Source organism: Poecilia formosa, unplaced genomic scaffold (genome assembly GCF_000485575.1).
Source record: "Poecilia formosa unplaced genomic scaffold, Poecilia_formosa-5.1.2 Scaffold207, whole genome shotgun sequence".
In the NCBI taxonomy this organism is placed as follows: domain Eukaryota; kingdom Metazoa; phylum Chordata; class Actinopteri; order Cyprinodontiformes; family Poeciliidae; genus Poecilia; species Poecilia formosa.
In genome coordinates, this window is record NW_006800146.1 from 922,709 (window position 1) to 935,095 (window position 12,387).

Sequence of the window (12,387 nt, forward strand, 5' to 3'; positions counted from 1 at the left end):
TTTAAAAATCAATAGCTGACATCTGGATAAACTTAGAGGTAAAAAACAGAAGGGAATACATCAGAAGGTGGAGGAGGGAGGGGAGGAAAACAAAACGAAACAAAACAAAAAAATAAACCATTGATGGCGGCAAAGGTTTAAGAGCGGGAACGAGAGCGGCTGTGACGGGGCGAGTAGCGGGGAGATCCTCGGCCACGGCCTCGGGAATTGCTGCGGCTGCGGCTGGCGCTGCGACTGCGGCTCCGGCTTCTGCTGCCACGGCTGCGGGAGCGTGATCGTCCGTAACTCGGGCTGCGGGGACCGTCTAATTTCACACGAATGTAAGCAGTCTCTCCCTGGCGGACAAAAGAGAACTTGACATTGAAAAGGCAACATTCCTGCCTCTGGCCGAAGTTACAGACGGGCAACGATAAGGGCTGGGTGTCGGCGTGCGACTAAAGGAACACTTCGTTACGATACTCACCGCGACGCGGCAAAGAATCATCACTATCCATGACAGATCATCAAAACCCCGTACACATACCTCATGGGAGCGGAATTTGGTGTTGTCCAGCTTTCGGACGGCATAGGTCATGTCCTCTTTGCGCACAAACTCTACAACTCCGGTTCCGTCCCTGTAAACGTCGGCGTAGCACACGTCGCCCGCCTCGCGCATGTGGTCCTTCAGGTCCTGCCAGCTGCCGCTCTGAGGAAGACCTGGACACAAGGACAACACGCAAGGGTCCAACTTAGAAAAGGTACAACAGTGAAGACTGGAATATTTTTATTGTGATAAAACATATTTTTGAGAGGCTAGTGCACCTAGTAGGGCTGAAACGATTCCTCGAATGATTCAAGTACCTCGATTACTAAAATATTCGTTTACAACAGCCCTAGCATCTAGACAAGGTGCCTGTTCAATGATTAAAAACAAATTTTTGGTTTTTGAAGATTGAATGTTTTGGAAAATCTGGATTGTTTTTTCCCCCACCACACCAAGTGGTGCTACTGCTACTATAATATAGTCAAAGTAGCAGGAACATGCAGCAGTAAATTTTATGAACTACTACATGAACAACATAAAACAAAAAAAGAAAAATTACGTCTGAACATAATTTCAAGATTTTCTTCTGGTAAAATTGTGTCTTTATTCTGCCGACATGACTTTTTTCTTGTAATTAAACAAAACTTGTCATAGCCTGGTCCTAATACTCCGTCAACACAAATAACTTTGTATAACTTTTCTTCTGGTTAACTTAGAAAGTGAGCCATTGTTGTTACAGGTTAATTTTCTAAACTACAAAAAAGTAACCGTTAGGGATGCTCAAATATGAAAAATTGGACTGATGTTCATATCTGATAGTAACACTGGTGTTATGCCAGATTTACCAATATTTTATTATATCAAATTTTTTATCCGATTACTTGATCCGATTACTAAAATATTCATTTACAACAGCCCTACTACAGAGAGTCTCCTTTTCATATGACACGGTGAGTGACAGTGCAGTTACAGGTCATCATATTTATTACAGTAAAGCTGCTCTATTTGATACTGCACACGCTGATGTAGTGAGGATGACAAATCTGCAGTAAATTATGCAGCCGTCGCCAACATGCATCTAGACTTGAAGCACTAATTGCGACAGATTATTTTGAGCCTCACATTTAAAGGCCAGAGACACACAGGACCAACCATGCACACACTCATACCCAACGGAAACCTGGGGAGAAAATTCTCCCAACAGTCACGTTTATGGACTGTGGCAGAAAGTTGGAAAAACCCCAGGCATGCACATTGTTTGACATAGAGTCCAGCTTACATTTGTGATAAAAGAAAATGCAAAATCTCCCAAAAACAATGTTTGAATTCTTGTGACTTAGTCTAGCTAAGGTATTGGACCAGACCTTAACCTTACAAAGAAACACGTTTTCACTATTGAAGCCAAATCAATATTTAAAATAAATAAATGATCTCATATTATGTTACTGCTCTCTATTAACTCAATATGTACAATTTTCATAGATATACAACATAAATCACTTTAATCGCTTCTACATACCAACTCCCAGCAGAGAGATAAAGGACTCTTTCATGGCTCCTGTGATGCATTCAGTGTTAGTCAGAATCATGTAGTTTCAAGTCAGAAAAAAAAGTTGAGGCTTTATTTCTGACCATAAACTCAGCTTTAGGGTTTATTTGACCATTTTAATTATTTCACTGTATATATGTAAGAATTATTAAATTAGTAGGTTTTACTTAACACACAGAACAAAAAGTGTTTTTAAAAGCTTAATTTAAAACGTTTACCTCTGCATGCATTTAAGATCTGCTTTATCTTACTATAACACCATGAAATCAATGTTATTTATTGGATAGCAGCACTTTTGGCATTTAATACTAGCTACAAGACAAGCAAAAAAAAATTGTATTTCTCTTAATTTTACACTTTCAAGTATTGAGGGACAATTTTTGGAAATGAGGATGTCCAATACCATGTGCATTATTGATTTACACAGAAAAAAACTTTCAGAAATTATACTTACTGTGTTATACTTGCTAGTTTTCATATGTTTTTTTTAAAATGTGAGATACCTATATTGGATTTTGAACTATAGCACTTTTGTAAATAGTATCCCAACTAAAGATTACTTCATCAAAATCACTGGGAAGACTTTCACTGGGAAGTCTTAATATACCAGTTACAGAATGTCACAATGGTACTTCATTCAACCCTTAACATGGTGTTTTACTGAGTAAAGAGACAATAAGCAACAAAGCGTATTGCTCATTTACCTGACACAACGACCCGGTACTCTGAGCGCCTGGATGGAGGTCCATATCTCCCCCTGGGTGCTCCACCGATGCCCCCATACCCGCCTCTGGAGCCTCTGCCGCTCCGTGGGAACTCCACCCGCAGTCTGTAGCCGTCGTAGTCGTACCCATCACGTCCGTAGACCGCGTCGTCGGCGTCCCTGTTATTAGAAAACAGGAACATATCATGAAACCCATTGAGAGCGTTGATGCCGACAGCATTGCATGGTAAATACTTGGGACGGGTCGTCGCCATGTTAATGTTTCTTAATCCACGTTGGAGACCAGCAAATCACATAATGAAATTCAATATAAGAAATTGACACGAGGCTGCGCAGAAATTACACTGCCGCCAAAATGGCGCAATTAAATGTATGGATGTGCATTAGGAGAGGCTGTAGATGTATGGAAAAGTGTTACGATTTCAACAACATTTATAACAGAGTATATATAGTATGTGGTGCGACAGGACAGCCGTGTATACTTTGTGAATTTAGGAACAAGTGAAAACACATGAAAGGCGAAACCACGTTTGGTAAAGAGAACAATGCACGTCCAGGAAATAGCCGGATCCCCGGATCAACGCGTTGACAACACAATGGCATTGGTTACGGCTCGGTCGGCTAGCTGCTGCTAGCGCCTCACCTCGGGTCTTCGAACTCGATGAAGGCGAACGGCGGACCTCCTCTGCGGTTCTTTAGGTCGATATCTCGGATCGTTCCGTACTTGTAGAACACGTCCTCCACATCTTTGGTGCGAATATCCGGCGGGAGATTTCCCACGTAAATTCGGCAATCATTGTTCCCAGCGGGGCCTCGCACAACACCCGACATGGCTGCTGCTAACTTTAAAAAAAAAAAAACTACGGACGGCGGGTTGTTTGCAAGCTTCAAAACTATGGCGTCCAAAAACACCTAGAAAACCTAGTGACTCTAAAATCAAGGATATGGAAAGAGAAACTAATCAGAAAAATGTGTAGAAAAACCTAATATCGCGCCTAATATCTCTTGAAAAGACAAATGTCTTGAAAAGTGAGGATCACTTCTCAGTGCTTCTTTAGTGATACGCCCATTAAAACACACTTCTGCCAGACCTGACACATCCGCCATAGAAACTAGTCCAGTGAAAATAAATACCACAAAAGTCACCGGTCTGATGGATTTAAATTTAAGTGAAAATAATAAGAATAAGAATATAATTAATTATAAAGATAATTAATTCGTCACTGGCTTATTGTGTGCAATGCATAAAAAAGGTCATAAAAAATTTATCTAATTTATGAAATATGAAGTCTTGGATGATTCTACAGTACTTACAGCACCTCTCAAAAGCATTCTTACTCTCTGAATTTTTTCACAGGTTTTCATACTATTACCGCAGACTGTGATGTATTTTATTTCCCAGATTTTATGTGATGTAGCAGAAAAATGATGAAAGATTTTCAAAAACTTTAAAATACTGTAACTATAGAAAAAATTGTGGGCATTTTGACATTCAATTTAATTCAAAAATACTTTCCTTCTCCCAAAGGGAACCTAAATGTTACTGTAACCCATACTACACTTGGATAATATGGGTTTAGAAAAAAACTGTTAAATACTGTTGTTGACCTTCATTTATAGGCCAGCAGAATCTGTTAATAGATAGTCAATAAGGCTTTAGGGCAAACAGGTCAACAGCAATTGCATTGATGGAGTTAACCAAAGAAATCACAAACTGTTTAGACAAGAAGAAAGTGTTAGGAAATGTTATAGATTTGCAGAAAGCATTTGACATTGATAATAATATATTTTAAATATGTTTTTTATTATTATTGTTTAAGGCAAAACAAATTAAAGCTACTAAGTGTAATCCAACAATTAACGCAAAATAGTGAAAAACAATATTAATTCAACAAGTCTTACCAACAGACCCGGTTCAATACGAAGTCCCCAAATTAGCTAGTTAGGTAGTTCTTCAACCACCACATCATTACTGACCTTACTTTTATGTTATCATAATTTTTATGTCCTTAATTTAATACAACTTGTTTTACAACATTTGATTTCTATAGTAATTATAGTAACCCATCTCAGAAGATAACAAAGGGTGAAGCTGAAAGGGATCAGACAGGATTGTCCTTTCTGCCTCGTTTGTTCAGTAGATAGTAATTTCAAGCTTCTTTTTTTTTTTTTTGGTCTGATTATATTTATTTCAGGTGTTTTTCCAAAAACACATCTTAACTTTTACAAGTAAGCTGGAGAGAAAAGTTGAAAACCTTTTATGTTTTCTTTCTTTAGTATGTCCAGACAATTTAGTACCAATTTATTTATTTTACAAAAATGCGTAGTGTCATGTTTTAATATGCAACAACTACTTAGTCTTTAAATTAAATTCAAACATGACAACCACAGGTGTCTGGTCTGTTTAGCAGTATATAACATATGGCTTATATAACTTGATGTTTTCTGAGCTTTTCGAGTTGCTTTCAACTCATTTCTGCTTACAACTCAATAAACTCTGATTCCACAAACTTGAGAAGATGCAGTAAGGTGGTTTTACTTTTAACAAAAGTGACTTTACTTTTAACAAATGTTGTTTTCCTGTGTTTTTACACATACGATAAAGATATCATGAATGTTTAACTGTGTTTTAAAGATTCTCTATTTACACATAATCCACTTCACATCTGAAGTGCTGTGGTTCCACCTGTTCAACACAAGAGGGCGCTCACTCCCAAATGATCAGTTATGCAAACAGGCAGCAAGAAAGATTGTCACAAACTGAAAACTCCTCCGCACCAGTAGGAATTTAGCCAGGATTCTTCACTGTTTAATCGGAATTAAAATATATTTTGCAGAAACTGTATTTTAGTGTATAGTCAAAACAGGTAATTAAAACGGCATTATTTATAAATATACTAAAAAAAATTTTTTTTTCAAAATGTTAAATGAGAAACTTTATGATCAAACTAAGTCTATATAATAAGTAAAAGTATAAGTATATACTTGAATTTATTTATATATAGTATATTGTAGTTTAGTTTTAAATTAGTAATTGCTTTACATACCAATGACAGTGATCTTGTGATGTAATGTAGACTATGTTAAATAGACATTTACAAGAAGAAGTGTTGCTTGGATTCCTATTCTGAATATTTCACAAACTGGAAGTATATGTAGGCCCATTTCTTTGTTAATCATTAGCTGCTTACTATGTCAGAATAAGTGCCCACTAATCACTTCATATTAAGTTGGGAAAGTGGTGTTAGTCTGCTGTTGCATTGGCCTATTTTTATTGATTTTATTGCTGATAAAATAGGGATGCACCTATCTGAACATTTGGGCCAATATATATTACTAATGCTGTTATAACCAGTATTACCTTACTCTGATGACACTGTGGTAAATTATCTCACTGCCTTAATTGCTTCTCTCCTTAAATTAGACACCCCAAAATCCTGCTGGGGGGACTGAGTGTGTTGTTTGCTCAGGGCACCAAACAGGTTAGTACTGCCCCTGTTCACAAATGTAATTTATTTCACAAATGTAATTTATTTAAATCTCATACTGATAATTATCCTGTTTAATATGTTCTTATTATACCGAGTTATTCTTTCACAACAAAAAACGTGCCATTCCATAAACAAATCAGACTTCAACCGACAAGCATTTTTATTGCATTTGATGTTTATTGTACAGAGTCATATTCCTATGACTGAGAGCCTGATGCATTCAGAGGTCAGCAGGGAGCGCAGGGGCTCGTTAGCTCAAAGCTAATGCCAGGCGTTATTGTTTTTACCTCTGAACAACCAGTGCTAACCGCTAAGCAAAGCACGTTCATTCAACTCAGAGAAGCAATAGAGATTTTCAGACAAGGGGATGAAGAGATTCATCCGTTTGATCACATAATTAGCAACTGACACCATTTGATGTAAACTGTAGTCCGTGCTATCAGGTCAATATTCTCATAGGATTAAAGAATTGACTGTTTGAGCACTGCATTACTTTACACACACATTATGCAGAGGAAGTAGACATTTCCTTCAGACATGAGAAGTCCTGATTACATTCCTGATTGTCTTCATTAAACATCCCAATAAAACAGTCAGCTGTTTTCATTCAACATATTCACACATCGCCTATTTCATCTAATCTAAATTTCTACTGTACTATTCACTGGGGATATAGCATAATAAATAAAACATAAAGCTTAAAAATTATGTCTTTGTTCAGTAAGCATGGCAGGAGCCGAAGATGCGATGGCCGGCTTCGCCGTAGTTATCACCGCCGCTGTATTTCCCCTGACATGCCAAACTGTTCACCTGAGAGGAATAAAATAAATAAACTCGACACAAAAAAAGGCAGCAACTTAAACCTGGCATCATAGTTGTTTTTATGTGCAGTACATATCAGGAAAAAGTACCTCTGCTCGCTTAACAAACTGCTCCGTGGCTGTTTTTTCGTTCTCCTTGTGTCCTCTCCAGGCTCTAAGGGCCGACGCCTGCAGGGCCCGGCCGAACGAGAACGTCAGGACCCAGGGCTTGGCCAGAGGGCAGTTGTTGATGGCGTTCAGGTGGACAGAGGCCTCTTCTTCACTCTGACCTCCAGACAGGAAGCAAATCCCTGCAGGGAGTAAACCATCAGCGTTTGGTGTCTTTCTGTTAGGTAAATACAGTTCTTTGCAAACGGGGATTTTACATAAAACCAGGGGTACAATGGCGTGTTTTCAAAAGAGTCTGAGTGTTTCTGGTCGGCAGTGGGTGTGGTGTGACTGACCCGGTACGGCTGGGGGAACGGTGCGGCGCATGGCGGTGACAGATGCCATTGCCACCTCCTCTGGGCTGTACTTGGTGGGGCAGCTGTGTCCAGGAGTGACCATGTTGGGTTTGAGCAGAGAGCCTTCCAGATAGACATGGTGGTCTGACATGGCTTTGTACACTGCAGCCAGAACCTGTAGCACACAAAAGGTTTGACCTGAATGTTTTTTTTTTTGTTTTTTTTTTTTGCTAAAGTCTTAAATAATTCCAAGTCCAAGTTCTTTTTTTTCCCAGCATTCCTGGGGCTCTTTTAACGCTTCAGCAGTCTGAGGAATAAAGCTTTTGACCTTGTGTGTGGTCTGTTGGGTCACAATGAACACCGTGGCATGCACTTTATGAGTTTTTTTTTGTGTGGTTTCGGGAGCTGATGGTCTGACACGCTGCCTCTTTCCATTATCAGACTGTGACATTTGCCACGCTCCTCCTAAGCATTGTACTAAGACCACAGGAGGGTTTTCTCCATTCACGTTTTGGCATATATAAAAGAACAATATTTTTGTTATAAATATATATTCTCTATAGAATGTACCAGATTATGTGGTCCTGCCACAACAAAATTTAAGACCTACTGTATATATGATGTGTTTAAGACCAACTTGCCATTTTTTTAAGTTAATTTCAAACTTTAATTTTGGATACATACATTTAAGTCTTTTTAAGTGTCCCCGGACTTCCTGGCATTAAAAATACAAAAACCTCACCTTCTCTGTGACGTACTGGCACCGTTTCAGGTCGTGATCACCATCAGGTAAAATCTCTGGCTCAATGACGGGCACAATGCCATTCTACCCAAAACATCAAAGATTCTCAATCAATCTACACAGGTGTATCAGCCCATAAATGACGTGCATACTACCAATCCCTCTAACCTGCTGGCAGATGCTCGAGCAGCGCGCAAGAACATTTGCATTTTCTGTGATTGCCAGTTTTGATGGATTGGAGTCACTGATTTTGAGCACGCAACGCCACTTTGCAAACACAGCTCCATCCTTTTTATACTGCGCACAGCGCTCCGCCAAACCATCCAGACCTGCAGAGAAAGGTTTAAAGCTGAGCTGCAAATCCTAAGAAAAAAAAATAAAAAAATAGAGCCGATCCATAAAGATGAGCCGGTCTGACCTTGCGTGGTGGTTTCCCCGCATGTTCCCGCCAGAGGAACGACACCTTTGTCAACCTATCGAGACAAGAAACTTTGGATTAGTTCTGACCTGCATCGAGCTGCGCGTTCAACTGGAAAGCGGACGCACCTTGACCCCAACCAGGATCCCCCTGTCCCTGATCATTTTCACAAAGGGAACGCCATTATCAGAGTGCTGGTAGAGGGTCTCATGGAAGAAGATGACTCCTCCAATGCAGCTGTTGATGCGATCATCCGCACTGAAGAGGATCTGACGGAACTGCCTGCGGTTTTCCTCTGTGTTCTCCACCCCAACCTGGGCCAGCCGCTTGGCCATGCTGCCTGCAGACAAAACGTTTAGATTTATCCATCAGCATCATCCCTTTGGAGTTTGGACATGGTGGTTTTAACCAGGAATCAGAGGTAAGAGGGAAGCCAGAGTTCTACAGACCCACAGACTCATCTGCAGCCAGGATGCCCTTCCCTGGAGAAACTATGCGTAGAGCCGTCTCATGGAGCTCCCTCTTCTGGGCCTCGGAGAGAGCTGGGAACTGGTGCGTCATCCTGGGACTGGTGGAAGAGTTGACCTTCTGATGATCCGCTTGCTGGCGGCAGGAGAAAGGCATTGGGAAAAGCAAAGTCAGTTGTATATTTACAAGAAGGAAAAAAAAATCTATTCTTAGCTGGAGCCTTTCCTATGTAGAAATTTAATTCTATCCAGCGGTGCAAAAAGTGGGCGCTGCTAAAGGCGGTGCAAAAATAATGGTGGAAAAAAAAAATTCCAGCATTTTCAGCATTTAGCAACTGTTTGTGAATGTGTAGATAAATAAGACAGGCTGGGAGAAGGGGCATCTATAATGTCTCTCCATACACATCAGACAGTACATATTTGCGCTCCTGATTCTATCTAATGTTTTATGTTTATCACTGCAAAAAACATAAAAATCTTACTCGTAACTAGACTATAAATATTGTTCTAGCTTTTATTAGCATCAAAAATATTTATTTGGACATGTACATGTACGTTCATTAATTTTATGCGTCTTTTCCATCCAATTTAAAATATGAATGGTCACTAAGTCTGAAATAAAAATAACAAAAATCAAGGAAAATTAAACGGTACAAAAATATCTTAGTACATTTGAAATAAGACAAAAACTGACTTGACTTGCATGTAACTTTTCAGTAAGACGTCAATAATTCTAAAATACGTCTAAAATAAAAATATAAAAGGAAAATTAAACTATACAAAATATTTTTTTCATGTTTGTGTTTCAAAGTAAAAAACAAAACAAATATTTTGTATCATTTAATTTTTTTTATTTTTTTTTTAAACTTAGTGATCATTCATATTTTAAACTTGACGGAAAAGATGCATAAAATTAATGAATGTTCATGTAAATGTTCAAATAAATATTTCTGACGCTAATAAAAGCTGGAATGAAGGTTTAAAAAATGTTCTCCATGCACAAAAAACAGTTTAGGTAAAATCTATTACCAGACTGCAAACACAGTAAGCCAAATATCATGCTATCAAAAGGTAGGAGAGATAAAGCATCTTACCTCCTCTGATGAGGTGATGAGCAGTGATAGTGTCTCTCTGTCAGCTCCGGTTTGTATCCAATTCAAAGTGTGTCACACCTTACAAGAATACACCCCTGGGCGGAGCTTACACTCCCACCTCTGCCCTACATAAGTTAGAAATTTTGATGAATCATTAGTCTAGTTAGTACAATTTTCCAACATTTTCAAATCCATTTCCGACTTCTTTTTACTCAAGTGAAACAATTGCTACATCTCTTAAAGAAAATTGCAGAAACAAACCTAAATCTGAAGCTCACAAGCAGCTTTTAGTGACAGGAATCCTTCTTTTTCTCCCCAAATACCAGTTCCTATCACTACATACTTATACCTACAGCAGCCATTAGGACTCAGGCTACATTACAAAACCTACATCATATATCCATAATCTCTGCCCCTGTTGCAGCTTTATTTAACCTCTCCCCTGAGAGGTTTTATTTTTATCTTAATTAGTTAAAAAAAAATGCCCAAAGGAAAGTTTCTGGTCTCCTGATAATTTGGTTCTCACACCCTCAGAATCTCAGAGGGTTTGTGTGAGTACCAAATTATCAGGGCTATATGTCCTCTCACTTTGATTATGAGCCTTAGAGTTGTTCAGTAGGAGATCATATAGTAATGGTTAATTCCAGGTTTTGGTCACTCCTGTGTTAACGAGGCTTTAAAGATACAGATATTAATATCAGATTGGTGTATCTCTATTGTTGTACATAAACTTCAGTCATAGTTTCACCTAACCAAATTTTAGATAAAATTCCAGCATAGTGTAGCACACATTTAAATGTATAATCATAAGACCTAACATATTTTTCCTGCCATCTCTCTTCAGCTTAACAGTCAGGGGTTAACTGAAATTGGCCCCTGCTGTGTCACAGTTATACTCCAGGGAAACAGAAAGTCGGAGGTTAGTAATTAGACGTTCCTGGATTGGAAAGTTAAACTTGAAAAGTGACGCATACTGCTACAGGAAGATAACGGTAATTGTGTGATCAGTGACTTTGCTTAAATGTTCCACCCCCTGTCCATGAGCCCAAACCGTTTACTTCCTTAGTTAATAAACCTGCTTCCGTCGCGTGCTCAGTTATGTAACGGCGCTATTTACCAACCCTCAGGTGAGTCGACTCATCCGTCTTTTCCGGGGGACTCCTCTCTCCTCTATTTTGGGTCAGTGTGCCGGCGAAGGCAGATGTGGGTCACTGGACTGCGTGCCACCCGCACAGCCACAACACAGACTTGGCGGACCTGTCTAAGACAAAGGCCTGAGAGGGAATTCAGTGTCACGGAGGAGCCGACGCTCTCCCATTCAGCGGTTCTGAAATAGACGCATGGCTCTGCGAAGTTCAGCAATTATACTCGGTTATCTCCCGTGGGAACCTTAGGGTTTTATTTCCCGCGTTAACTAATTAAAGACGTTTAATGATGATACTTTATCTGGTGCTCCATTTTCCATCCTATTATGGATGTCCTAAATGGGTTTTGGAGGGATCCTTTAAGTAGGTCATGTGGAGGCTGAAAGTTGGCCACCAAACGTCAAGTGAACCCACGGCGCCCAAGGCTGTGGGGAAAATATTCTAACTTTTTCAAAGCCGAATGTTTTGTTACATCTAAAGCAAAGACAGCATTTCAAGAAAAGAAAAAAAAATACCCATAATACCTACTGTCAAACATGGTGGTGGTAGTATGATGGTATTAGAATACTTTAGTTCTTCGGAAGCTGGATAGAACCAGAGCCATGAATTCTGTTCTATGATGGCAATGATTCAAAGCCCACCAGCAACTACATCTCATAATAGCAAAACAAATATAAGTAAATATTCTGGAGTGACCTAGTCAAAGTCTGGATTGAAATCTATGCTATGGGTTTACCTTAAACAGGCCATTTAAGCTTGAAAACCCTCTAATGTGGCTTAATGAAAACAATTTCTGTAACCTAAGGATTTCTCAAAGATGCATAAAAAAATCAAGGCAATACTCCAGGTATGTTTTGAATGAGGGAATAACATTGTAACATGATAGAAAGATCAAAAAACTTGTTTTTACAAAATATTCTGTAAGTTACAAAAGCCTCTTCTAGCCTTTTAATAAAATGCTTAAAACAGC

General features: G+C 39.1%; 3 protein-coding genes across 4 annotated transcripts in view; all 3 read right to left on the reverse strand.

The window, feature by feature from the left end:
* Positions 1 to 121, reverse strand: part of LOC103148562 (fructose-bisphosphate aldolase C-like) — an 8,566-nt gene extending 8,445 nt beyond the window's left edge. The window contains exon 1 of the mRNA XM_016679287.1: positions 107 to 121. Coding sequence (XP_016534773.1) covers positions 107 to 121 — 15 coding nt within the window. The remainder of the gene's footprint in view (positions 1 to 106) is intronic.
* LOC103148541 (serine/arginine-rich splicing factor 1) lies at positions 45 to 3,852 on the reverse strand. 2 transcript variants are annotated; one of them, XM_007567362.2, is made up of 4 exons: positions 3,440 to 3,846; positions 2,777 to 2,955; positions 524 to 696; positions 45 to 335 (listed from the first exon to the last, which is right to left on the reverse strand). In XM_007567362.2, exons 1-4 carry the CDS (start codon positions 3,625 to 3,627, stop codon positions 138 to 140), a joined length of 738 nt encoding a protein of 245 aa, XP_007567424.1. In that variant the 5' UTR covers positions 3,628 to 3,846; the 3' UTR covers positions 45 to 137. The 2 variants fall into 2 exon arrangements, with proteins under 2 accessions (XP_007567424.1, XP_016534792.1); XM_016679306.1 differs by having other exon boundaries at positions 221 to 696; positions 3,440 to 3,852.
* A 2,577-nt stretch (positions 3,853 to 6,429) lies between these two features.
* LOC103148544 (fructose-bisphosphate aldolase C-like) lies at positions 6,430 to 10,397 on the reverse strand. Its single transcript, XM_016679280.1, has 9 exons — positions 10,273 to 10,397; positions 9,161 to 9,314; positions 8,840 to 9,051; positions 8,712 to 8,766; positions 8,462 to 8,622; positions 8,294 to 8,377; positions 7,552 to 7,726; positions 7,199 to 7,398; positions 6,430 to 7,097 (listed from the first exon to the last, which is right to left on the reverse strand). Exons 2-9 carry the CDS (start codon positions 9,270 to 9,272, stop codon positions 7,005 to 7,007), a joined length of 1,092 nt encoding a protein of 363 aa, XP_016534766.1. The 5' UTR covers positions 9,273 to 9,314; positions 10,273 to 10,397; the 3' UTR covers positions 6,430 to 7,004.
* Positions 10,398 to 12,387: the final 1,990 nt, after the last annotated feature.